The sequence below is a fragment of the Cynocephalus volans genome, chromosome 5, assembly GCF_027409185.1.
Source record: "Cynocephalus volans isolate mCynVol1 chromosome 5, mCynVol1.pri, whole genome shotgun sequence".
Classification (NCBI taxonomy): domain Eukaryota; kingdom Metazoa; phylum Chordata; class Mammalia; order Dermoptera; family Cynocephalidae; genus Cynocephalus; species Cynocephalus volans.
In genome coordinates this window covers 30,094,687-30,118,889 of record NC_084464.1, presented here as the reverse complement: position 1 = coordinate 30,118,889, position 24,203 = coordinate 30,094,687, and the positions used below count along the sequence as shown (strand labels likewise).

The following is a 24,203-nucleotide window of genomic DNA, read 5'->3' as shown; positions in this document are numbered from 1 at the left end:
TTTTACATGTTTTATATGTAGAAGTCAGAGTCATTACTAAAAAAAAACTGTCATTTTTGCCTTACTGAAGTTCTTCTGCTTCAACTTCGTAGGTTTGGTTTTCCAATTTGGCAGCAGCACTACAAATTTTAACTTCACAGACAATCCATCAAGAGTGTTCACATTTGGTGCAAATCTTTCCACACCTGCAGCCTCAGCCCAGCCTTCAGGCTCAGGGGGCTTTCCATTTAACCAGTCTCCAGCAGCATTTACAATGGGGTAAGAGAACTTTTTGTTGAAATGGAGAATTTACATTGGTAAGAGTGTGTGCATGTATGTGTTTTGTTTTTAAAGTCATCAAGATGCAGTGTATTTGAGGTAAAATTAAATATGTTCTCCAACATCAACCATATTACAATTTGGGAGGATTATACTGTAGCCTGAGAAAATAGCAGTAACGTGTGTGTCTTAGGTACAGTAGAAAATGGTTTGCTTTAATGGTGCCTCTTTCTTTCCCCCTTCTTGCTGGTCATGTTAAATGTTGCTATGATTCTGAACTTTTGCTCTATCATGTCATGTTGTGTTTTTAATTTTCACAGGTCAAATGGGAAAAATACCTTCTCTTCTTCTGGAACTTCAGTGTCTGGTCGCAAGATTAAGACTGCTGTTAGACGCAAGAATAAATAAACACAGTGGTGTTACACACAACCGTTTTAACAACAGCTGGTGCCCTGCTTTCATATACTGAGTTGTACTATGTGCTGGAGTTATCTGAAATCAGATCTGCCTAAGGACTTCTTTAATTTTGGAATTTTTCTCCTTTCTCTTTCTTTACAGAAGCCCCACCCCCACCTCTCCCACCACCTTTTAAAAAAATAATAGCTAGACTGATGACTGATTCTTCAGCAAAAATATTTTGATCCAGCATATTGTTCACTGATTGGCATAGTCTGGCTGTACCCAGGAATAAAGCCCACATGGCGAATGGCTTGTGTAGAACCTCTTCATCTGCACCATTGTGTGTGTTGATAAACGTTTATGGAACGCGTTGAAATTGTAATTATATCTGAGGAATTCTGTATAGATTAGAATTCTGTATAGATTAGAGGATGTTGAAATGAATGACTTCTATGCCGAGTTCGTGCTGGTGTATGTGTGAAGTGAGTGAGTTGGGTGTCTTGTGCACTAAAATTTTCTGATAGAGGAAGCCTGATTAAAGAATGGTCCGTGCTAAGGACTTGTTAGATCTAGTTCGTTCTCCATTTAATAATTATATGCTGTTTCTATATTTTCATTCTTCTATCACCTGTCTTGCCTTTTTCATTATTTTATTATGAAACTTGTGTAAATACAATTTTGTTTCTGTACTTTTTTGGCATAACATAAATCTGTGAACTTGAAATTTTAAATTTGTGTTAGAAATTTTTTTTGTTGTTTGTTTAGTCTTGTCTCAGATTTTATTATGTAAATCCCATTATTCAAAGTTGCCTAAATCCATTTGGAAATCTTTAAAAAAAATTGGGGATTCTTAAAGTTGAATTTATTGGCTTTTCTGATCCAGTTTTGTTTGGACCAAAAACCAGTATTGTACAAAGTATTAAGCATATATTTTTATATTTACTGAAATGGACTGTGGTGACTTTGGATAATAAGGAAAAGTTTAATATTAAAGCCATGTTTATTACAGTATAATTAACATGTTAAACCATGGGAGAAATGCCATCAATAAAAAATTATGAAATACCTTTTGTTCTAGTTTTAACTCATAATGAAAATACACAGTATTGATGGGAGGGAACTTTTTTAATAAAGGTTAACAATGGTCAATTAGAACATAAATTCCAAAGAATACATTTAAGTGATTTAGACAATTCCCAAGAGAAGGGGAACGTATCTGAATCTGGCACATGTTGAAGGTACCCTGCTTCCTGCCTGGTGCTAGGAATCATGCCGAATTTGCACATTGATTTACGTACCTTTTTTTAAAAGTTGAAAATAAATATGTAAAACCATTTGTGTGTATTTATATCTTCCTTGATAGGTGACTAGACAATGTTTATTTATTGAGTTCTTGGAGGTATATACCTAAAGCAGTTCACAAAATCTCCTGTGGTCCTTTTTTTTTCTTCTTTTTTTTTCTTAACCAGATTTTCTTCTTGTCTATAAAAGAACTCTTGGAACAGCATTTTATAATTTTATTCTTCAATTTGAATGCATAATTATTTTGTGCTTTCAATTTGTTGAACTTCTGGTTGGAGTTTAAAACTTTAAAAATTCAGAACTTTTCAGATGTTGAGCAGCTTTTTTTGTGTTTCCAATGAAAGACATTTTTCCTATCTAAGATATGTTAGGCCATCATCAAATGCTGGGTTTGGGGTAGAAATTTTGTATTTATAATCATTTTGTTAATACAGACTCATATGCCCCATAGTGATGTTTTGCTCAATGAGGGACCGCTTATATGATGGTGGTCCCATAAGATTATACCAGGGCTTCCAATCAAGGTGGCAGAATAGAAGGTCCCCAGTGTCAGTCTCTCCCACAAATCAACCAATTTACAACTATTAAAAAGCAATGACAGCCAAGCTGGGGCCGCTAGAGCCCAGGGGAAGAGGGAGACCTGCGGAGTTCATCAAGGCAGGAGAAGCCACGATGAGAGAAAGAAAGGATCCTTCCACCATTCAAGCCCTGGCTGTCTCACAGCTGGAGCAGGTGAGCGCACAAAGCAAGAGCTGGCAAAAGTCACAGCTGTGCCCTTCATATGAAGTTGCTTGGAGGAGACGGGAGAAGAGGGCCTTGGTGGACCCCAGGCCAGCAAGACCACTAACAGGGTTCCGTGGACCCACATAGGAGCAAGGAGACAGACAACTGAAAAAAAGGAATCACTCAGATGCCAGTGAGACATCTCAAGGGACTGGCGCACAGCCTGACCTATGGGAAATTTTTGGAGCACAGGCAGTGGGGGAGACGGGCCCACTGGAGGAACACTGGAGCACAGCAAGGACAGCTGATCTGCCCTCCAATCAGCACAGGCCCACTCTGTGTAGACTGGTCAGGAATATAGAACTGCAGAGGGTGCAATTTGCTCAAAAGACTCAGGCTCAGACCCAGAGTTTCTATATAACCCAGGTGTGTCAGACCTCACAAGACCCAGAAGTACGTACAAGGTCAACCATTAAACATGAGCTGCACAAAAAGCCTTCCCCAGAGAATCAGCAGCAAATCAGCAATTTAGCTCAGCCACGGAGCTCAAGTGCTGGTCCCCACAGGAAGTTCCTCCATTTTAGAAGTAAGCAAAGAACAAATTAGTTCTAGGTGCAGAGTTTAAGTGGTGGGAACAGCAATAGTCCAACACAGAACTGAAAGAAAAAATACCCACAGATCAAAGTCTGATGTTAACTGTAAAGGTCTGACACCACCAAAGATCACCTGTAAAACCTAAAAGGACCAGAAACCCCCTGGGCTCCCAATCCAGGGATGGGGGAGGGCCGTGGGCCTCAGCCACGCCCCCCTGACATGCACAAGCAGCCCAGAATGCCCACCAAGCTACCGCTGGAAGCCCCCTGGTCTCCCCTGCCAGAAAGGGGAGTGCCATGGGCCTTGACCAACTCCTCTCTCCTTCCTACTCCCACCCTATTTCCTTCCCCCTTTCCCTCTCCCCCTCCCCACCAACTGCTCCACATCTTACGGAATGTAAAAAAATTTTTTAAAGATTATAATACCATATTTTAACTGTACCCTATGTTTAGATATGCTTAGATACAGAAATACCATTGTGTTACAATTGCCTGCAGTATTCAGTAGTGACATGTGCAGGTTAGTAGCCTAGGCTATACCATATAGCTATGTGTGTAGTAGGCTATGACATGTAGATAAGTACACTCATGTTTGTACAACAAAATTGCCTAATGACACGTTTCTCAGAATGTATCCCGGTCCTTAAGTGACACATAACTGTATTTGACACAACCGTTAGGAGGCCAAATGGTGGTGAGTGCTGGAAGAGGAAACTGGAAATGAGTGTCATACTGCTCAGAAGTTAACGCCTAACTAGCTTTCAAGTTCTTAGCCATTCTCTAGGCCATATGGTTGGGAAAATTAGGCTTTCTACTTTCTCCAACTATGTGCTGGAAAATGTTTACTTCTATTTAGTACTATTTAACAAGTTACTGAAACCATACATCAGCTGGCTTATGTTGAAAATGGAATCTTTTGACCTCCAAAACTGAGAGGTCTATAGGACTATATTCAGAACTTGAGACTTCATGCATATGGCAGCTCTAGACTGCAGTCATGGTGGCAGCTCCAACCTCAAACCTGTCCCTCCTCAGGCCTAACAGAGGTAGCTCCTTGCTGGACTGGCTCAGTCTACAGACTGACTTCTCGCTGACTCCGTGACTAATAGCTGCCTTGGGTTATATGTTCCATACATATGTGAAAATTTAGAGCTGTTCATGGAAGAAGGGGAAACATGTCAGAAAGAAAACAATAAAAGTCCACTTTCTCATACTGGGCCAATTATTTTTAGAGGAAAATCTCTGAAAGGAGAAAAATGTGCAGGAAGTTTAATCGAATAAGCAGGTATGTTTATATAATCTGGTTGGTTGACCAGAGTGTCTGTCAGTGGTTCTCACTGAATGTGCATTGGTGTTACCTGGTGGGGTGTGTCAACTGTATGTTCTAGGACCTCATCACCAGAGATTCACTCACTGGGTCTGGATAGGGTCCAAAAGTGTGTATCATTAAATAAGCACTTGGAAGACTTCTGATGTACTGAAGTGCTAAGTAGTTTTGAGTAATTACAAGTCCAGGTTTTAAGAAAGAAAAAGTACAATGCAGATAATTGAAAAATGTCTTTTAGCTGCTTAATATCTGTTACAAATTCTCCCCTGGAATTGCTTATGTAATTAGCACGTTATTTGATAAATAAAAGTGTTCAGTTAATTTTAACAATTTGTAACCAGGACATAAACTTCCTAGTTTAGCCTGGGAAGAACTTGTTTGCTTTTTATTTTTCTTTTCTTTTTTTGTGTTTGCTTTAATTATATTAGCATGTTATTTTCCGGGCCTGTTTAAAATTTGAAGTTCAGTGGAAATTTTACAAAGGTTAGCCTGTGTGTTTAATGGAAGCTGACAAATTTGGTATAGTAAAATTGAGAAAACGGGAGTATTGAGTGTCGCTACACCAGCTGTATGACCATGTCAACCAGAGCCTTCATTTCCTTGCAATATGGGGCAACTCTTATAAACTTAGATCTCAGAAGTCCACTGTAGTTCCAAGATGTATAGTTTGTAGCTAGGCTCATAACAGCACATTGTCTCCAGGACTCAGACCAGGCTATATATATTTTAGCTACACTCATTTATCCTTTATTTTCTTTGCCCTTCTTGAGGAACTCATTGTCTTGTATCCTGCTCTTCTGCTCTGGACATGTTAAATTTGGAATAGGAAAGGCTACTAAGGTCAGAACTGGGTTTAAATTGCCCAGCTCTGTCATTTGGTACCTATAAGATATCTTACTGTTGGTTGTGATGATTAATTCTAAGAAAAGTTTAACATAAAGCTTAGTTCATCATGTACAGGTAACTTTTGTGTTTACTTGCTGAAAGAATATATCCCTCAAATTGGATGATTTTTCATAGACCTCTATTTCTGAAAGCACTGTAGTTCACTGCTGTAAGCCACTAGAAAAGCTAATTTGGAGCAAGGTCTCCCTAAGCAGAAGATCCTAGAGCGAACCTTCTCAAAGAAATAAAACACAGACGCATTGGTGACTATTTATTGAGACAGAAAAATACAAACTGGTGGCATACAAATTATTAAAAATAGAATGCTCTTACTTATCGGCCGTTCATCAGATCTGTTGGCAGGTTAAGACCTATAATGAACTATAAGGAAGTACACATACACTGAAATGAGGAACTTCACCCAGGCAAGCACATGTGGTAAAGACTTTGGCCTTTGGTATTAGGGCATAGGATTTTTCGGGGGTGGGGTGGGGGGGTGGAGCTGGTCAGTACAGGGATCTGAACCCTTGACCTTGGTGTTGTAACACTGCTCTTTCCAACTGAGCTAACTGGCCAGCCCTGGGGTTTTAGGAACACTGTTATTTAGGCTTATTCTTCAAAGAAACAGCCTGTTTTAATGAAGTGTAGAATGAAAATATTTAATATCCTTATCCCCCTCAAAAAGCCCTTCATTCCCAAGTAGCAAATAGTGTAAATTAATTTTCAACTCCCTTTTACCTTCCCTTTGCTGGAAATACCTATGCATGAGCAAAACACCCAAACAAGTTATTAAAGGGAATAAATTCTTTCTTTTACTGTATGAGTTAAAACAAATTTCACTGTCACTTGAAACAAAAAAAACACTGAAGACTCATTTTTGTAATTTGGACAAAGTGGCCCTCAAATATAATGCACTTTTTTTCAATCCTAAATACGTGAGTGAAATTGGAAGGTAAATGTTTAGGTAGAAGTAACTCATAAACTAGTGCTAGAAAAGTATCCGTTGCATAATACTTTTGATAATACAGGCAAATGAAGGCTTACTATTCAAAAGTGTTGGTTTTATTTCTAGTCACAAAGTAGTCTAAAAGCAAGGCTTGCCACCACTCACTTACCTAGGGCCCAGTTTCTGGCTCCAGCATGGAACATTAGTCAGTATGCTAGACTTTTCTCAAGGTGCACTATGCAGTCCAGATACTTTCAAATGATGGATACTGAGATTTTCTGGATGCCTAAATTAACTGCCAGTTCTGTGGTTTTAACTTGGGGCATGTTCACTGAAATAGTATTCTTTCCACTTGAATCCTCATTTTTCCCCCCTTTATTACTTACTAAAGTGATGAATAATGTTTGTACTATGAACACAACTTTCTTCTGTATTTTTTAGGCTAGAGCTCTAGCACTAGAGTTATACCAGTACTTTGACACAGAAAATCAGTAAGTGAAAAATACTATATAGGAAATATATATTATATAGGAAAGCGTTCTGAAGAAGAGACTTGACCCCCAAAGGAAAAAAATGTGGCACTAAGCCTGGTTCCCTCTTCCTTCATTGTTTTAACTCTGGAAATTAAAATCTCTTTCCCTAAGTGCTAAATTCATGAATACAAACAGACTCAGGTTTTGTTGTAAAGGCAAAGTAATAATACTTCTAAATATCTTATAGGGCTATATAATAGTATATAACTTGAACCCACAGTTCGATCTGAATGAACCTACATAGATATTAATCTGAATGACTCATATATATCAGATGTGCAATATTTTAAGTATAACAGGTTAAAGTGGGATACTTTTTGCTTTCGTTTTATAGCCTAGATGGGCAAACCATTATCTAAGCAGAAATCGTAAAGATGTATTCCCGAGCTACTTGACTAAAGGACATTGAAATTGAATCCCCCAGCCAGTGGCAAAAGTAGTGTGTACACTACTAAAGGCTAAGTTAATGTAACATTTCCACATTTCCTAATTTCTAGTCTAATAAAGAAATTCTTTTATCTTTTTTTTTAACTGTGAAGGGCCATAACACTAAATCTTCCCAAAGGCTACAAGCGAATGAGTTGTTTAGTATTTTGATACACTCAACTACTAGGCTTTCTGTAAGTTGAATTTAATTTAAAATTATTTTTAAAAACATGGTTTATGAAATTTTACAATAAAAAGGTATTAATAAACACACTATTAAAGTTTCTATAAATATCAAATGTGAGTATCTACTTTCAGTTTTAAATGTCAAAGAAAAACCCACTTTAAAAATTGATAGTGATAACAGATCTCTTGCATTTGCTGTTAAATTTAAGACCAAGAACAAAGCCTAGATGATCCCTTAAGCAATTTAATTTTGAACTATGCAATATAGCTTAGTGTTTTTGGAAAATAATATCAGAGCTGGAGAAAATACCTAAGAATCAAATACAACTTAAACTCTAAATAGTGCAGGTATATCTCAACACAGCTAACTGGGAAACCTAACAAAAGTATACACATAAAACCCCACAGTTTCGCTTCAATAGAAGAATAAAGTAAAATGGCAATACACAATGTATTCTTTGCTTAACATTTCCCCCAAAACTTCTTCCCTAACAGGCCTGAAATGAGCTTAAAGAACCTAAAATCATGTCCGGAAATGACACTCTCCCTTGCTTTAGAGAGAACAGTCTATAATGGGAAAACTGCTAATATTCACAGGCTACTATATTTAGAGTTAATCAGGAAATACCAAGATTATTTAATTCCCTGATATTTCAAAAGTCATGGAACTATATAAAAATATAAAAGGAAAGTAACTAGTATGTGACTATGCTTTATATAAATACAAGTTACACTCATCCAGAACACTGAAAAGCACTAATACTTTCTTCATGCTGCACACATACTGGGAATATTGTTTTACAGTAAATATGCAACAGTTTAATGGAAATAATTTTTCCTACATATTTATAGTTTGATTTAGGGCACTGAAAACACTTATACATGAATTGTAAGTTAAATTTACAATGAAAATTTACTTTTCCTCTCCCATTAAAAGCAATCACTAACTTACCTTTTTTTTAAAAAAAAGTCAATGATAATACAGTAATATGACTTAATACTTTTTCTTCATCATGAAAACTTGCCCCCAAATACATGTTTAAGCATACAGAATAGTTGAAAAGTTATATCACCACTGCAGTAAATGCAGTACAGACTGGAAACTCCAGGTAAGGGAACTGCTAGGCCTGCCTTACTTGCCCCTTTTTCTTGCAGCTAACTCACCACCTCTTGGGATGGGAGGTAAGTGGATCCAATTTGTGTCTCCGCAAAAAACAGACAACTTCCTCAAGAAGTGTTAACTAAAGGATGAATTACGTAGGTGTTTACAAAACACAACTGAACATTTTCCATCATTTTGGGATAAACCAAAATCATCTTTTAAAGTTTTGTTTGGAGATTTCAAAGCTGAAAAATGCTCTCAGCAAATTCTAATGCCTTAGATTTTAGGAAAGTATATATTGTCCATTGTTGATTATGAAACCACTAGCTTTCTTTTTGATCTAAAAATTTTAACACTTGAATTTTACAGGTTTTTCTTCTGGAAAAGTTCTTTGGCATTCAAGTAAAATCAATACTTTCAGAATAGTCACCTGCACCACACTGTAGTGACTGCTTTAATTTCTAAATCATCAATTAATGTAATGATGGCCTTGATACATAATTTAGTCTTGTCATTATTCCAGAAAATATGGAGTTCAGGGCTTTTTTGGGCATCATCTGACTCCATTTCTTTTTACCACAATGGTTCCTGCTACAATGTCATAGGCTGTTCGATTATGCTGAAAAAACAGCAGGGTGATGAAAGCAGGGAAAAAAGAAGCAATGGAAAAATTCTTGATCAAAGCTCGTATAGTGGACCTAAAAAATTAAACCAAAAATATCAGGTAAGTTGTATATAAATCACATACAGATTAATGGTGTCCTATGAAGTTCAACATATGTATTTAAGACACATTCAAAGTATAGTTGAGAGAACTTTTATCTTTGATACCGGAGTTATTTTCAAGTAGCATTATATTATGGTCAAACCACCTGGGCTATTTCTAAAGAGTTCATGAATGTAAAAGAAAGACTTTAGAACTGTCACATGAAAAGCAGTAATAAACATGTCTTACTTAGAATATGAACTGAGTTTACAGTATTTTCTAGTATTTTGCCAGAGGAATAACTATTCCACTTTCTTACTGTAGACACTTATTACTTTGTGTTTCTAGTATCTTCTAAACTGAGTATGCTTACTGTAGTTTCATTTTCTACCTTATATGATGCACTAGCATTTTAAATTACTGTGTGTTCTTTTATCAGCTCTCTCCTTTGTGTGATCCAGTTTTAAGGAAAGCTTTAAAAAGCTTTCAACAACAGCCCAGAAAGGAGAATTATCCTACTAATGTTAGATTTCTGCCTTTTAGTGCACTGAAAGGCTACAGAAAAGTGCAGTGGCTAAGAGTGTGGGCTCTCTGAATCCAAACTAGTCGGTTTCAAATCCACCTTTTACCAATTACTAGTTGTGTTACACATCTGCAAAGAGGGGATAATAGTATCTGTTTTATAAGGCTGTTAGGATTAAATTAGTTAATACAAGTGCAGTGTTACTAACTGCCTGGTATATAAGAAGTGCTTAATAAACTTAAGCCATTATTGACTCTCTTACTAAAAGAAGTAGCTAGGATTATAACCACAAAATTTTAAGGAAATTTTGAAGATGTCAGCAAAATCAAGCCTTCTTCTAGAGTCACTTGTTCATATTTCTTTACATAACAATCCAGCACTGAATCATTCTGGCAACAATTCCCATCAGTATCTTGTTTGGCACAACTGATTACCACCATTCACATCCACAACTTCCATTATCACTAGTTGTACCTTCCCCCAGAGCTAGACAACAACAGCTAGCCATGAGCACTGAAAGTATTACGTGCTCTACCACTTAAGAGTAGCGCAGGATGTAGGCATGCATAGCTGTCAAAGATTATTGCCTATTCAAGATGGGATAATGACAGGTATTACCAAATGGAGGCTCAAGGCAGATCATAACTGACCCAATATCAACAGATGTAGAGAATAATAAAGCTGGACATGGAACACTGATATAGCAGCAACACCCAAATCACCCTCTAATTATTATGACTTATATTTCATAAAATGGTCATCTTGAAAATGTACAGTGAAAGGGGTCTACAATCATATAACACAATTGAAATAAATACTCATAAACTTTGTTTAAACTTAAAAAATGGGGCTGGTTGGTTAGCTCAGCTGGTTAGAGCACAGCCTTATAACAGCAAGGTCACGAGTTCAGATTCCCATACCAGCCAGCTGCCAAAAAATAAAAAAATAAACAATAAATGTAGCCTATCTAATTATGTGCCATGAAGAAAAGAAAAAAATACCAAATTTTCTAAAATACTATAACTTATGAATTATATTGATTACTATACTTAAAACATGATTTCCACAAGTATATAGTAGATTAAGCGAAGAAAAGGACTTACGTTGTAATGCTAACATTTGAGGAAGGAATCACTAAAACTCGACTTGGTGCAATAAGCACTGATGTATCACAAGTCACAACTCGAAGCCCTAGCAGGAACTTCCCTGGAGTAGCTCCGCCTGCTCCCCAGATGCAAATTATCTAAGGAAAGAAGGATAATTTAAAAATAATTTACTGGCTCAACTATACCAATTTTAAAGATAAGTTTTCCCACCGTATTATATCATGTTTTACAATTTTCAAGTTGAAAGACAGAATTGCATAGGATACTCATAGGCTAACCATTTAATTTAATGCATTTCTGCAGGTCTCTAACATGTTCAATACCACAAGATGTCTACCGTAATATTTCTCTATGACCCATTATATTTTTTAGCAAGTTGTTTCTACGGAAAAATACATTTCAAGTTCCATAACCAGCTTACAAGTATATTTTTGGACCACAATCTGTTTATAAGAGGAATTTTATTTGAATTTTTAAGACTGGAAAATATTACAAAAAAATTGTAAAATATCTCCCTTCTAAAAGTTGTTTAACTTGAAAAATAATATATGTTAATTAAAGAAAACTTGGAAAAAAGAGAAAAGTAGAAATAGACATTTGAAAAATATATGAAAAATTATAAATTTCCATTTTTTTTGTCTTGGACTGATAATCTAAAATTAGATTGTTAAATATTAGTATTTGCTCAAGTCAGTAGCTTACCTCATAGAAACAAACTAATAATCTGTATATAAGAGCCACAACCATCATTTTCTGCAAGTCTTCCATTGATGTGTCTTCATCTATTTCTTCTATTATATAATGCATAGCAAACTTAGAGATATCCCTACATAAAATAATAGTTTGGGGTTATAAAGAATTAGTTACCAGAAGAGTTGCATTGCATTGATTTTTTTTCTCATTAGTTAAATCATAAATTTTAGATGAAATTCTAAACTATAATCTTTAGGTTCCCAACAATCTATTTTCACAAAACATTCATTAGTTTATTCAACAAATAAACAGCACTATCATGAACAGGCACTGTACTAGCCCTGGGGACATAATGGTGGATGAATTCAGCATGGTCCCTGCTTCCATGCAGATTCTAACTTAGGGAGGAAAACAGAACTATTTTTCTGGGATGACAGCTGTGATAGGGAACCATATGGTACTATGGAAACACCAGGTACCCTTAACCCTGTAAAGGCTTCCCAGAAATGATATTTAAGCTAAGTTCTGAAGCATAAAGAGAAATTAGACTAAGAAGGGGAAAGAAAGTTCCAGAGAGAGAGAACAGCAGGAGAGAAAGTCTTGGAGCAAGAGAGTATATGATAGAAGCTGTAAGCAGTTTGGTATGGCTGAACTATCAAGGGTGAAAGGCGATAATGATTAAGGGCCTCTGTTAAACTATGTGAAAAAATTCAGACTTTATCCTGCCAGCAATGAGAAATCACAAAAGGATTTTAAGGCAAGATAGGGGCACAATCAGAATTTATGATCACTTTGGTTTTATATCAGAGACTGGATTGAGATAAAACAGGAGACAGGAAGACTTCTCCTATAAACCAAGCAAAAGGTGACAGTAACTGGATCAGGAAGAAGCAATGATGAAAAATGGTCTGGCGGAGAGGAGGAAATGGTCTGGATTGAAAACTATTCAAGAGACTGAACATAAAGCAGTTGATATTTGGATGTGTAGGGAGGTAGGATAGAGAGAGAAGAGCAGTGAGGAATGACAGTAACACTCAGGTTCCTGCAAGGGCCCTGGAATTTGACTACATGGGTTTGTATCTTGACTCTGTCACCTGTCACCTACTACCTTTGTAACTTTTTAAGTTCTAGGTTCAACTTCTCATAAACCCAAAATTCAATCTCTATAGAACGGAGGTATTAACCTCTACCTCCTAGTGGTATTGAGGTTAAATAAAAATCCATATGACGAAGTGAGCTCAGTGTCTAGCACATAGAAAGTACTTAGCAAGTGATAACTACTCTTATGATTATCACTAACCTGAAAGAAGGACCAATCAAATAAATGTCTCACTTTCCAGTTCACGTGGGACTTGCCTGATAGTATAAGCAATCCCATTTGGAAATGCCATCTAGTTCACCTACCAAAAGATATTTATGCCTCTGTCTTGAACAGGTTAGTGAGAGGGAACACAATAGTTAGAGGGAAATTAGTTCATGGCCTAAGAGAATAGTTGAATAAAATCAAACCAGGTTTGGAGGCTTCTATTACCTACTTTTGATAGGTGAGTGTAGTAGATTGAATTATGTCCCCCCAAAACTCAATGAAGCTTGAATTGTGTCCCCACAAGTTCTACGTATTAGAAAGTTAGTCCCCACTGTGACTGTTAAGAGGGTGGGAAATCCTATTATGGTAATTGAAAGGTGGAGCCTTGAAGAGGTGATTGGATTGTAGGACCGTGCAGTAGTGAATGGATTAAAAATGGTGGTCAGGGATGTGGTTCTGAGGGCTTTAAAAGAGGAGAGTCTGTCTTTCTCTCTGCTCTGCTCTGCTTCCACCATCTTGCAATGTGAGACCCCTGGGTCACTGCTGCCACCACCAAATGGACTTTGGACTTCCCAGCCTCAGAAACTGTAAGCAATAAATTTCATTTTCTTTATAAGTCACCCAGTTCCAAGTATTTTGTTATAAGCAACACAAAATAGACTAATACAGTGAGATTTCCACAGATCTCACAGAATTTATTGAAAGTTTTTTTTCTTCTTTGTAGTTATTTCTTAAAACCAACAAAAGAATAAATTTGACAAAGCTCTTATAAAGAAATCATGACACTGGCACACCAATTATACATTAAGTCACTTGCAGGCATAAACAGAACTTAAGATCTCTGAACAGTAGAAATTAAAACCTTTCTGCAAATGTCCTTAACTTACTTTATTCCACTGAGGTGCATAATGCTTAACACAACGGTTGCTTTTATAAAGAAGAGAATAAAGAAATCCACCATCTCCGCCATAAATCTGTGTGCCAAGGATGGAATAACATACTCTCTGCCTATAAATTAAAAAAAGAAAAAAGTTAGGAACGCTAATCATTTCACATAAGCCTTGGAACACAAGCCAGGTAATGAATGAGGAAAGCAAAAAGTCAAGATACAACTTAATAAAAAAACCTTGCAGCAATTATTAGTATTGATTCAACAAAGAGGACATATCATTAAAATATAGCAACAAACCTCCATTATTTACTGAACTACTTCGAATTTGCTTTCACCACCTAATGTTTAAAAACTGATTTCACAGATAAATTTAATTAGGATAACCAATGTATTTCACTAGAGACTCAAATGGGAGGAAATGATCACATTTAGGTGACACGAAATTAAACATATTTTAATAAAAATCAAGGTTAAGCATAGACAATTAGTTTAAAGTAAATCCCTGTATTCCACATTCATTTAGTTTGTTTTGCTTTCTATAAAATAAACCCAATGATTATCAATCTGTCATCCTAAATTTTGACTGGGAACATACTCAGCCATCAACTAGTTCTTGTCCCATATATCTGTAGCTGGATAAACTAAACGAAAACTGACTGATTAAAAAGTCTAAATAATAAACTAAAAAGTGTAACTAATTCAAAATATTCTAGTTCCCACACAAAGGTAAACAATTAGACAATATACTCGTACAAGATCATTGTCAGGGTCCAGTCAAAACATCCTAATTCCATCCGTATTCATGTAAATCTCCTTCTATACCAGTTCAGTCCCCCTGTCCTTAAGCAGCCCTTGTCTGGATTATTTCCAGCATTACCAGTCAAGCCCCTCCACAAGTGGGTTTGCCATCTGAGTGTTTATCCTTGGTTATCACTCCCCAGATCGTGGAGATCAAAATAGGAGGATGTTTTGAAGAGCAAAGATTTGTTTACACGCGGAAACTACTATTCCCACTAATAAGGGAGTCAGTTCGGAGTGTCAAGTCTAAAGAAGAAACTGTATGGCCTTATTGTACACTTTGGGAATTTGAGGCTTGGGCGATTGATCCCTGAGGCATGCAGATAATACCAATCGCAGCTGCAGCTGCAGACCTAAAAAGCGTGCCAGCTCTACTCCGCAGGCAGTTCCCTTCCTGAAGACCCTTCCGCTCCGCCCAACCTCTACCCCACGCTTCTCACCTGCCTGTCGCCCGGTGTCGCTCGGGGTTCGCGAAGGGGCTGCGGATGCTACCCTCGTCACTGGAGTTGCCCGGGCTGATCCCTGCACGTGAGGAGCCCGGGGTCCCAGGCCTGCGACTGGAGCCGGGGTGGTGATGCCCGTAGCCGCTCCCAGGTCAGGACCGGCAGCCCCGCCGCTCAGAAAGTAGAAGGGGTTGTAATAGCCCAGCTGGGGGGGCGGGGGCGCCGCCGTGGCCTGGGGGGCGGCAGCGCCAGCCGAGGGGTAGGTCGGCGGGGGCGGCTGGGGGCTGCAGTAGGCGGGGAAGGCGGCCAGGCCGCTGTGCCAGGTGAGGTAGCCGCAGTAGGACTGCCACAGCCACTCGTGCACCTGCCGGGAGTACTCGCGGGCGCTCAGCCGCGCCGGCCTCTCTCGCGGCGTCGCGGCCTCGGGCGCTTCGCAGCCCTCGGGCTCCTGCTGCTCCGCACCGGAGCCGGAGGCGGCCTCCCCGCGCTTCCTGAGCTCCGACTCCTCGACTGCGGCCGCGGCGGGCTCAAGGCCCGAGGCTGGGGGCCGGCCCGGGGCCTGGGGTTCGGCCTGCAGCGCGGCCCCGGGGCATGGGGCGGCGGCGGCGGGAGGGCCTCTCAGGGAAGGGACGGGCTCGTGGTCCCCTCCGCCGTCGTCCTGCTCGGGAGGGCGGCCTCGGGCTTCCTCGGGCCCCTCTGCCATCGTCGCCTCAGCAGCACCCGCCGCGGTACCTGTCACTGCGCCTACGTCCTCCCCCAATGGCCCCTCCCCCCAACGGCACCGTCGCCACCGCAGCTACCGCAGCCGTCAACAATCCGCCACCGGAAGCGGAAACCCCTCCCCTCGCGAGCGTCGCCGGCGCCCGACGGAGCAGGGTGGGGGCAGGGGCCGGAGGTGGTGTTGCGGTCCTACGTCCGGTACCGCGGAGTCGCTGGCTTGTCGGTTGTTGGCACTTGAGAGGTTTTATGGAGTCTAAGGCCCGAGGCCTGTCTGGACAGTCCCGTGGGATATGAACTCGGACAGTACCGGGAGAAACTGCTGGTGGATGAGGAGGATGCGGAGAGGTCCCAGGGTCAGTGCACCCTTTTTGTTGTGGAGCCTAGACTATTCTGGTCTCCGGGCACAGGGCGTGGGGCCGTGTGGCCTGCATTCATTTTAGTGAACCATTTGTACTCGAGAAGGTGTTACAGGACGTAGCTATCCCCTTAGAAGATAAGAGACCAAAAGCCAGACTAAACTGAGACGTCAGATGGTGTGGCTCAGCTGCAGAGATTTTCAAATGTAAAAGAGGGATTAGGAAGGCCGGCCTGTGGCTCACTCGGGAGAGTGCGGTGCTGATAACACCAAGGCCACGGGTTCGGATCCCATATAGGGATGGCCGGTTTGCTCACTGGGTGAGCGTGGTGCTGACAACACCAAGTCAAGGGTTAAGATCCCCTTACCGGTCATCTTTAAAAAATAAAATAAAATAAATAAATAAAAGAGGGATTAGGCTGATTAAAAAGCCGGACTCTGTCCATATCCTGGAGCTGGCCTGTGTCTGTAAAAACTTACTTTATACTCCTGTAGACGCAAGCCTTCTGCTCCAGCAGAGCTGTGTCTTTCCTCAAACCCATTTTCTCAAACTTAGGTGCTTTTTCTTTTATTTTCTCTTATGGAAAAGCCCTGGTCATCATATCCCAGGACTTTGGAGCGTTTTAGTACCTCAGCCCATGCATGATTTTTTTCTTTCTTCTGAACTATACACAGCACTTCACATACTTACATTTTAATGTACTTTCCTATGTTTTTAAGTTGATTATAAGCCTCCGAGTGGCAGCAATATGTATCTCCAGTATCATACAGAGGACCTACGGGAGCCAGACTGTGGGACTATGCTCAGAATCATTCTTGACTTTGGGAGATATAGAAAGCACAACTTTTGCCTTTAAGAACCTAATGTCCCCAAACCAGCCAGCCGCCAAAAAAAAAAAAAAAAGAGCTAATGTTGGAAGGACTTTTAGGAAATGCTTGAAAACCTGTTCAAAACTATGAGTATGTAAGGGCCAAGGAAAAACCTCTTTACTCCTGGAAGTTCATTAATAAAAATCAGTGACAAATTTCTATTACTATGAAGAAAAGTCATAACAAATTTCATTATTTTAAAGTGCTGAGAAGAGGCAATGCATGGGGGAATTGCAAGAGAGTATTTCCCAATTACCCAATGGGGTACAAAGCTGAAATAGCAATGAGACAGAGAAGGTGGGGGAGGTACAAGGCCCAGAACAATGGCCAGAGACCAGGTTTCTCCAGAAGGGGGAGGTTACGTCACAGATGAAGAAAGAAGGCAAAATTTAAGTTAATCATGCTGTCTTGTTATGCAGACAAAAATATTTCAGGTAAACTAGCAGCGTCCAAAAGAGAGACCTCAGAGGAAGGCTGCCTTTTTGCATACACAGATGTAAATTTCTTTCCACAAAAAATAGCTTTCTAGCTAATCTTGTTTTTCCAGTCTCCCTGAATTAGCCATTTTGTAATATGTCAATGAAGTATATTTCAGACTGAAATATTTTGCTTTTCCAGAAGTGTAATACTTGCATGAATTCAAAATAAGGAAAAGATCATGGTGTCCCATAACTAGTAAGGTATACCCTTACAAATTGTGTTCTAAAGTCAATTGCGAGGAAGTCTTATATTTAAACAAACCAAGCATTCCAAGTTGGAATGGAGGAGGCAGAAGAAGTAGTAATAAAGACATGAAGATGGCCTGGAATAAATGTCAAATATTGTGATTATTAGAGATGTGGACTTTCTTTTAAATACCACTGTTTATGTAGCACCTGGCAAGAGCCACTGTAAAGACATTAAGAAAATAATGTAAGACATGAAAGAGCAAAGTTAACCATAATAAGGAAAATTCAAGAATTAACAGAACTCAGGAAAGAATTAGAAATAAAAGAAAAAATTACTACAGAAAAGAGGACAAAACTAGAAGGAACATGAAAGTAAGCAAATACAAGAGATAGTGCCCGAAGAGAACTAGAAGTTCAAAATGAGATTTTTTTACAATCAAAAAGAAATATAGAAAGTGATAGAAACGATTTGAGAGAAATGATAAATATTGAAGATAGACAAAGAAGATCCAACATCTAGATAAGAATCCCTGATGAAGAAAACCGTAGATAGGTAACAGAAAAAATAAAACACATTATAATTCAAGAAAACACCTGAATATTATATACATATATGTATATATGTATGTGATAACCAAAAGAATCTATTCTGACCAGGTCAGCTAAATTACAGTGCCTTGGGAGATCTAAGTCAGTAATAACATCCACTTGTCCTGGAACATGTTCTCATAAGATCATTTTACTTAGAAGAAGCCATTCATAATGGTTCCAAAAAGCCATAAAATAACCTAGAATACTTCTCATTACCCTTGCCCTAGATCTCTGCATGTAGGATGTAATCTAGTAACAATCCCAAATCTATGTGCCATGTACAACTAATAGAAAACCTGATAAAGTAATTCAGCAGGGCTGTCTTTCTCTCTCCTTTGACCCTTTCCCCTTCTTGTAATTATAAAATGTTAACCTCTGCTGGCCTTCCTCAGAACACAATATGGATTAAAGACATATATAAAACCGAAAATTATAGAACTACTTAAAGAAAACAAAGGGGAAACACTTCAGGAAGTAGGACTGGGCAAAGACTTTATGAACAAGACCCCAAAAGCACAGGCAACAAAAGAAAACTAGATGGGATTATATTAAACTAAAAAGCTTCTGCACAGGAAAGGAAACAGTTAACAGAATGAAAAGACAGCCTACAGAATGGGAGAAAATATTCGCAAACTATGGATCCAACAAGGGATTAATACCCAGAATATACATGGAACTCAAACAACTTACCAGTAATTAAGCAAATAACCTGATTTAAAAATGGGCAAGGGAGCTGAATAGATATTTCTCTTCAAAGGAAGATATAGAAACTGCCGACAGACACATGAAAAAATGCTCAACATCATAGGCATCAGGGAAATGCAAATCAAAACCACATTGAAATATCATCTCGTTGGACTGGCCAGTATCAAAAAGACAGAGAATAACAAATGCTGGTGAGGATGTGGAGAAAGGGGAATCCTCCTACACTGTTGGTGGGACTGTAAATTAGTGCAGCCATTATGGAAAACAGTATGGAGTTTCCTCAAACAACTACAGACGGAACTGCCATACAATCCTGTAATCCCGCTGCTGGATGTATACTGAAAGGAATGGAAATCATCATGTCAAAGGGATACCTGCACTCCCATGTTCATCACATCTCTATTTACAATAGCTATGAGTTGGAACCAACCTAAATGTCCACTGATACTCAACTGGATAAGGAAAATGTAGTATATATACACAATGGAATGTTTGTGCCATAAAAAGGAATGGAAAACTGCCATTTGCAGCAACATGGATGAACTTAGAGAAAATTATGTTAAATGAAATAAGCCAGGTACATAAAGAGAAATAGTGCATGTCCTCACTCATAAGTGGGGCTGAAAAAAAATAAAAAATAAAAAAGAAAGAAAGCAAGCTACAACCATCACAATAATTCCTTGAACTTTCAAAAGGAAAGAACAGAACTGAGGCCACCAGAGGTGGTAACGGGGGAGAGGGAGGTGGAGTTAGGGAACAGTTGGTAAAGGGCCACAAAAAATGTTTACATTGTGTAATGATAAAATTATAAAATAAAATTGCTCTGTTTACTGCAAAAAGAACCTGAAGCAAGGCAATAACAATGGGGATGTAAAAGAGAGGAGGCATCTGAGTAAAATTAAGGAAGCCCAATCTGCAGAATTTTGTGGCTGAATGAATTTGGAGAGAGAAAGAGAGGAGCATCATACAGTCTGTGGCCTGGATGACTGTGATGTCGCTCATGGGAATGAACAAGATTGAAGGAAGGAATTGCAAGATGGTAGAAGGGGGACTGTGAGGAGCCTATGGTGTATTCAAGGGATATTAACTGCTGAATATTAGGATATTGTATCTGTAAAGATACAGATTGAGAGTCATAAGCATACAGGTGGTCCTTGAAGTGCCCTCTGTGGAAATCTCTGTGAAATGAGAGGAAAGGAAAGTGTAGAACAGAGACCACAGGAATATTGAAGAAGAAGAAAAAAAGACCGAGAAGTAATACTTATGAGGTGGGAGGGAAAGTAGGGTTGAGTGGGAAGATAGACTTTTCATGAGAGTCATGTTAATCAGGGTTCTCCAGAGACACAGAACCAATAGGGTGTATATCTAGGAAGAGATTTATTGTGAGGAATTGGCACACACAATTATGGAGGTGGAGAAGTCCCACAATGTGCCATCTACAAGCTGGTGACCCAGGATAAACAGTGGTGTAATTCTAGTCAGAGTCCAAAGGCCTGAGAACCATGGGAACAGATGGTGTATATCCCAGCCAAGAAGGTTGATGTCCCAGGTCAAACAGGCAGGCAGGAAACAAAAAAGAGGCAAATTCCTCCTTCATCCACCTTTCATTCTTTTTAGTCTCAGTGGATTGGATGGACCACCATGGTGTTCTATTCAGGCTCTCAGCAGATTGGGAGTTTGGGTGCCCACCCCATCCAGGTTGGGGAGGGCAACTTACTTTACTGAGTCTACTAATTGAAATGCTAATCTCATCTGGAAACACCTTCACACATCCAGAAACAATGTTTAATCTGGGTACCTCTGGGCCCAGTCAAGTTGATACATAGAATTAACCATTATAGGAGTTACACCTGGTGTTAAAACCATAAAGAAATCAGGAAGGATGAAAACTGAGGTAGGCATTTTCTTTTTTTGCCACCCTCCTTTCTTTCTCCCTCTTTTGGTAATAGCACCCCAGTTTCCTCATACTGAATAATCCCTGTCCCAACATGTTCAGCTGTGGTAGAACTGTCAGGACATCCTGCACTGCCACTCCAAGCCACGGGGTGGGTGTGTGACCCAGGCTCAGCCAGGTGGATGCAGTCACTTGGAAATTTGAGCTAGGTGATCCAGGGGTGGGATAAACTTAATGTCAGCAGAGGTCCCTTATGAGACTGTTAACTCTTGCCACCTTGTTCCTTTAATATCAGGTGCTGTGATATCCTTTCAATAAATTCCTCTTAAGTTGAAGTTAGCGAGGTCTGGTATGATCCCTCTGACTAAAGAACCTGGATTTGGCCATTAGAAGGTTACTGATGGCTTTGCCTGAGAAGTTTTGTGGGGTGAGGGTGAGTGAAGAGGGAATGGAAGGTGAGGAGGTAGAGATAATAACTGCATTCTAATATTTAAGGAGTTTGTTTTGGAAAAAAAGCCATTAGGGAAGTAGCTAATTTTCTTTAACCATATTTGAACTCATGTTTTGACAGGACAACTGAGAAGAATTCCCGAAACTCAGGTAGACACGAATCTGTTGTTTTATTACAGATATCTTTCATTTTTAGTGAGATTAGTTTAACAGCATATTTCAACTATTCTTACTAGTAATATAGGGAAAAGTGGTCCCATAATGTCAAATTTGTCTCTAAAGTGTTTACATCACAATGAGGTTTGTCTGATTTGATATACTAATAGAAAACAATGCACCAAATAAAAGATTGAATTAAAAAATAATTTGATTTTGGTACTAACTTTTAAAGGGCACATTAAATGAGCATCTTTTCCTTTTCTAGCCAAACTTGGAGGGAATTGCTATATAATGCTTTTCTGCCCTCCAGTGGTTTTAAAAAGCATTAAGAAATTTATCATCTTGGGGCTGGTGGCGTGGGGCGTCCCCGGCCAGCGTAGGGAGGGCAAGGAAGTACGGGCTGGGCTGACTGTCACTCCACCACACCCTGGGCTCCAGTCCCCGGTAAACTTCCTGATACCGGGAGGCAGATACCATCTCTGCAGCCACCAGTTCGGAAAAATGCCTAATTGATTTCTGGTTAGGAATAGTGTGGTCAGAGAGTTGCCGAGTTTGCTTGAACCTGCTGGAGAGCTGACTGCGGGTGGGCACCGGACTCGGTCCGTGCCGGGGGGATTCAAAGGTGAACCATGTGCTGCAGGCTCCTCCCCCAAGGAGCTCACGCTCTGGTGTGGGAGATAAGATAAGTACACAAATAACCGCGATACCAGGAGGAAGGTGATAAGTCCCGAGAAAGATCTACACAGTGCTACAAAGGCACCCAGAGCGACTGGTTGTCTGCGCCTAGCAGAAACCTGGTAGACTTCCTGGGCGAGGCGGTACCGAGCAGGGTCTTGAAGGCCCAGCTGATAGACGAGGGCTGCAGAAGACACATCCCAGCCCAGTGTGCACAGTGCAGGGAGACATCCGGCTAGGGAGGCGGAGACACGACAGAAACCACACACCCAGTGGGGTCACCACTGCGTGATCCAACAGCCCTGGTCAGAGCGCATGGAACAGGGAGAAATCCTGCACGGGAAGTGGAAGCTCAGCAGAGACCACATACCCTGCAGTACCGCCCCATGATCCAGCAGCCCAGCAGAGTCCAAGCTGACCAGAGAGGTGGCTCCCCAGAGAGGCCCAAGACCCGAGGCAACCACACACACAAGGCACTAGAGGCCAACTGAGCAGTCACAGAGGTAGGCATACCAAATTGGCAACCACAGCAACATCTTAGTTAGTCAATAGTCTCAAACCGGTGGACTGTGAAACCCCCTGCCACAATGAATAAACATCAAAAAAAAGATACCAGAAATACAAAAAATCAAGAAAGTACACTACCAAAGGTTAATAAATCTCAAACTCTAGATCCTATAGAACAAGAAGCCCTTGAAGTGACTGACAAGGAATTTCGAGTGATAATTCTAAGGAAACTGAATGAGATACAAGAAAACTCAGCTAGACATCATGATGAAACAAGGAAAAGTATACAGGACCTGAAAGAGGAAATGTACAAGGAAATCAATGTCCTGAAAAAAAATGTAGCAGAACTTGCTGAACTGAAGAAATTATTCAGCGAAATGAAAAACACAACGGAGAGTTTAACCAGCAGGCTTCTCGAAGTTGAAAAGAGAACCTCTGAACTTGAAGATGGGCTGTTTGAAATAACACAAGGAGACAAAAAAAAAAGGGAAAAGAATCAAAGACATTGAAGAAAATCTAGAGAGATATCAGACAACCTTAAGCGCTCAAATATCCGAGTCATGGGTATTCCAGAAGGGGACGAAAATGGAGATTGCATTGAAAACATATTCAACAAAATAGTGGTAGAAAACTTCCCAGGTATAGGAAAAAATCACAGATCTTCAGATCGAGGAAGCTCAACGATCTCCAAACGTATTCAACCCAAACAGGCCTTCTCCAAGACATGTTATAGTCAAATTGGCAAAACTCAAAGACAAAGAGAGAATCTTAAAAGCTGCAAGAGAGAAGCGTCAAATCACCTATAAGGGAGCCCCAATCAGGCTAACATCAGACTTTTCATCACAAACCCTACAAGCCAGAAAGGAATGGGATGATATATTCAAAACACTAAAAGACAGAGATTGCCAGCCAAGAATACTTTACCCTGCAAGGCTATCCTTCCGAAATGAAGGGCAAATAGAATATTTCTCAGACAAACAAAAACTGTGGGAGTTCACTACCACACGACCACCCATACAAGAAATCCTCAAGGGAGTACTGGGTTTGGTTCCTGAAAAATAACTACCACTGCCATAAAAACCCAAGAAAAATCAATACCCACTAGTATAATAAAAATGCCATTCATGAAGAGAAAACATGCAAACAAAAACGCTATCTACAACCTAAGGAACCAACAAACACAGAAACCAAACAGTAAATCAGAAAGCAAGGAACAAAAGACACCTAAGACAACCAAACAACCAATGAAATGCTAGGAATTAATGAACACCTTTAAATAACAACTCTTAATGTAGTTATTCTTTTTTTTTTTTTTTTAAGGTGACCAGTAAGGGGATCTTAACCCTTGACTCGGTGTTGTCAGCACCACACTCACCCAGCAAGCTAACCGGCTATCCCCATACAGGATCCGAACCCGTGGCCTTGGTGTTATCAGCACCACACTCTCCCGAGTGAGCCACAG

At 39.7% G+C, this 24,203-nt stretch overlaps 2 protein-coding genes across 4 annotated transcripts in view; one reads left to right on the top strand and one right to left on the bottom strand.

Annotated features, from left to right (window-relative positions):
• Nucleotides 1-1,950, top strand: part of NUP153 (nucleoporin 153) — an 80,227-nt gene extending 78,277 nt beyond the window's left edge. For all 3 annotated transcript variants that reach the window (XM_063096715.1, XM_063096714.1, XM_063096713.1), the window contains 2 exons: nt 93-258; nt 579-1,950. In XM_063096715.1, the coding sequence (XP_062952785.1) occupies nt 93-258; nt 579-666 (254 nt within the window). In that variant the 3' untranslated portion in view covers nt 667-1,950. The remainder of the gene's footprint in view (nt 1-92; nt 259-578) is intronic.
• Nucleotides 1,951-5,745: 3,795 nt separating this feature from the next.
• On the bottom strand, nt 5,746-15,921 carry FAM8A1 (family with sequence similarity 8 member A1). Its single transcript, XM_063097742.1, has 5 exons — nt 15,145-15,921; nt 13,902-14,022; nt 11,718-11,841; nt 11,013-11,152; nt 5,746-9,378 (listed from the first exon to the last, which is right to left on the bottom strand). The coding sequence occupies exons 1-5, from the start codon at nt 15,848-15,850 to the stop codon at nt 9,234-9,236; spliced, it is 1,236 nt and encodes a 411-aa protein (XP_062953812.1). The 5' UTR covers nt 15,851-15,921; the 3' UTR covers nt 5,746-9,233.
• Nucleotides 15,922-24,203: the final 8,282 nt, after the last annotated feature.

Excerpts from the sequence above, each read along its gene's own strand:
- FAM8A1 (XM_063097742.1), bottom strand. The coding sequence starts at position 15,850 with ATGGCAGAGGGGCCCGAGGAAGCCCGAGGCCGCCCTCCCGAGCAGGAC. Across the intron at positions 14,023-15,144 it reads CGACACCGGGCGACAGGCAG|GCAGAGAGTATGTTATTCCA; the intron begins GTGAGAAGCGTG and ends TTTAATTTATAG. Across the intron at positions 11,153-11,717 it reads TATTAGTTTGTTTCTATGAG|ATAATTTGCATCTGGGGAGC; the intron begins GTAAGCTACTGA and ends TTCTTTCCTTAG.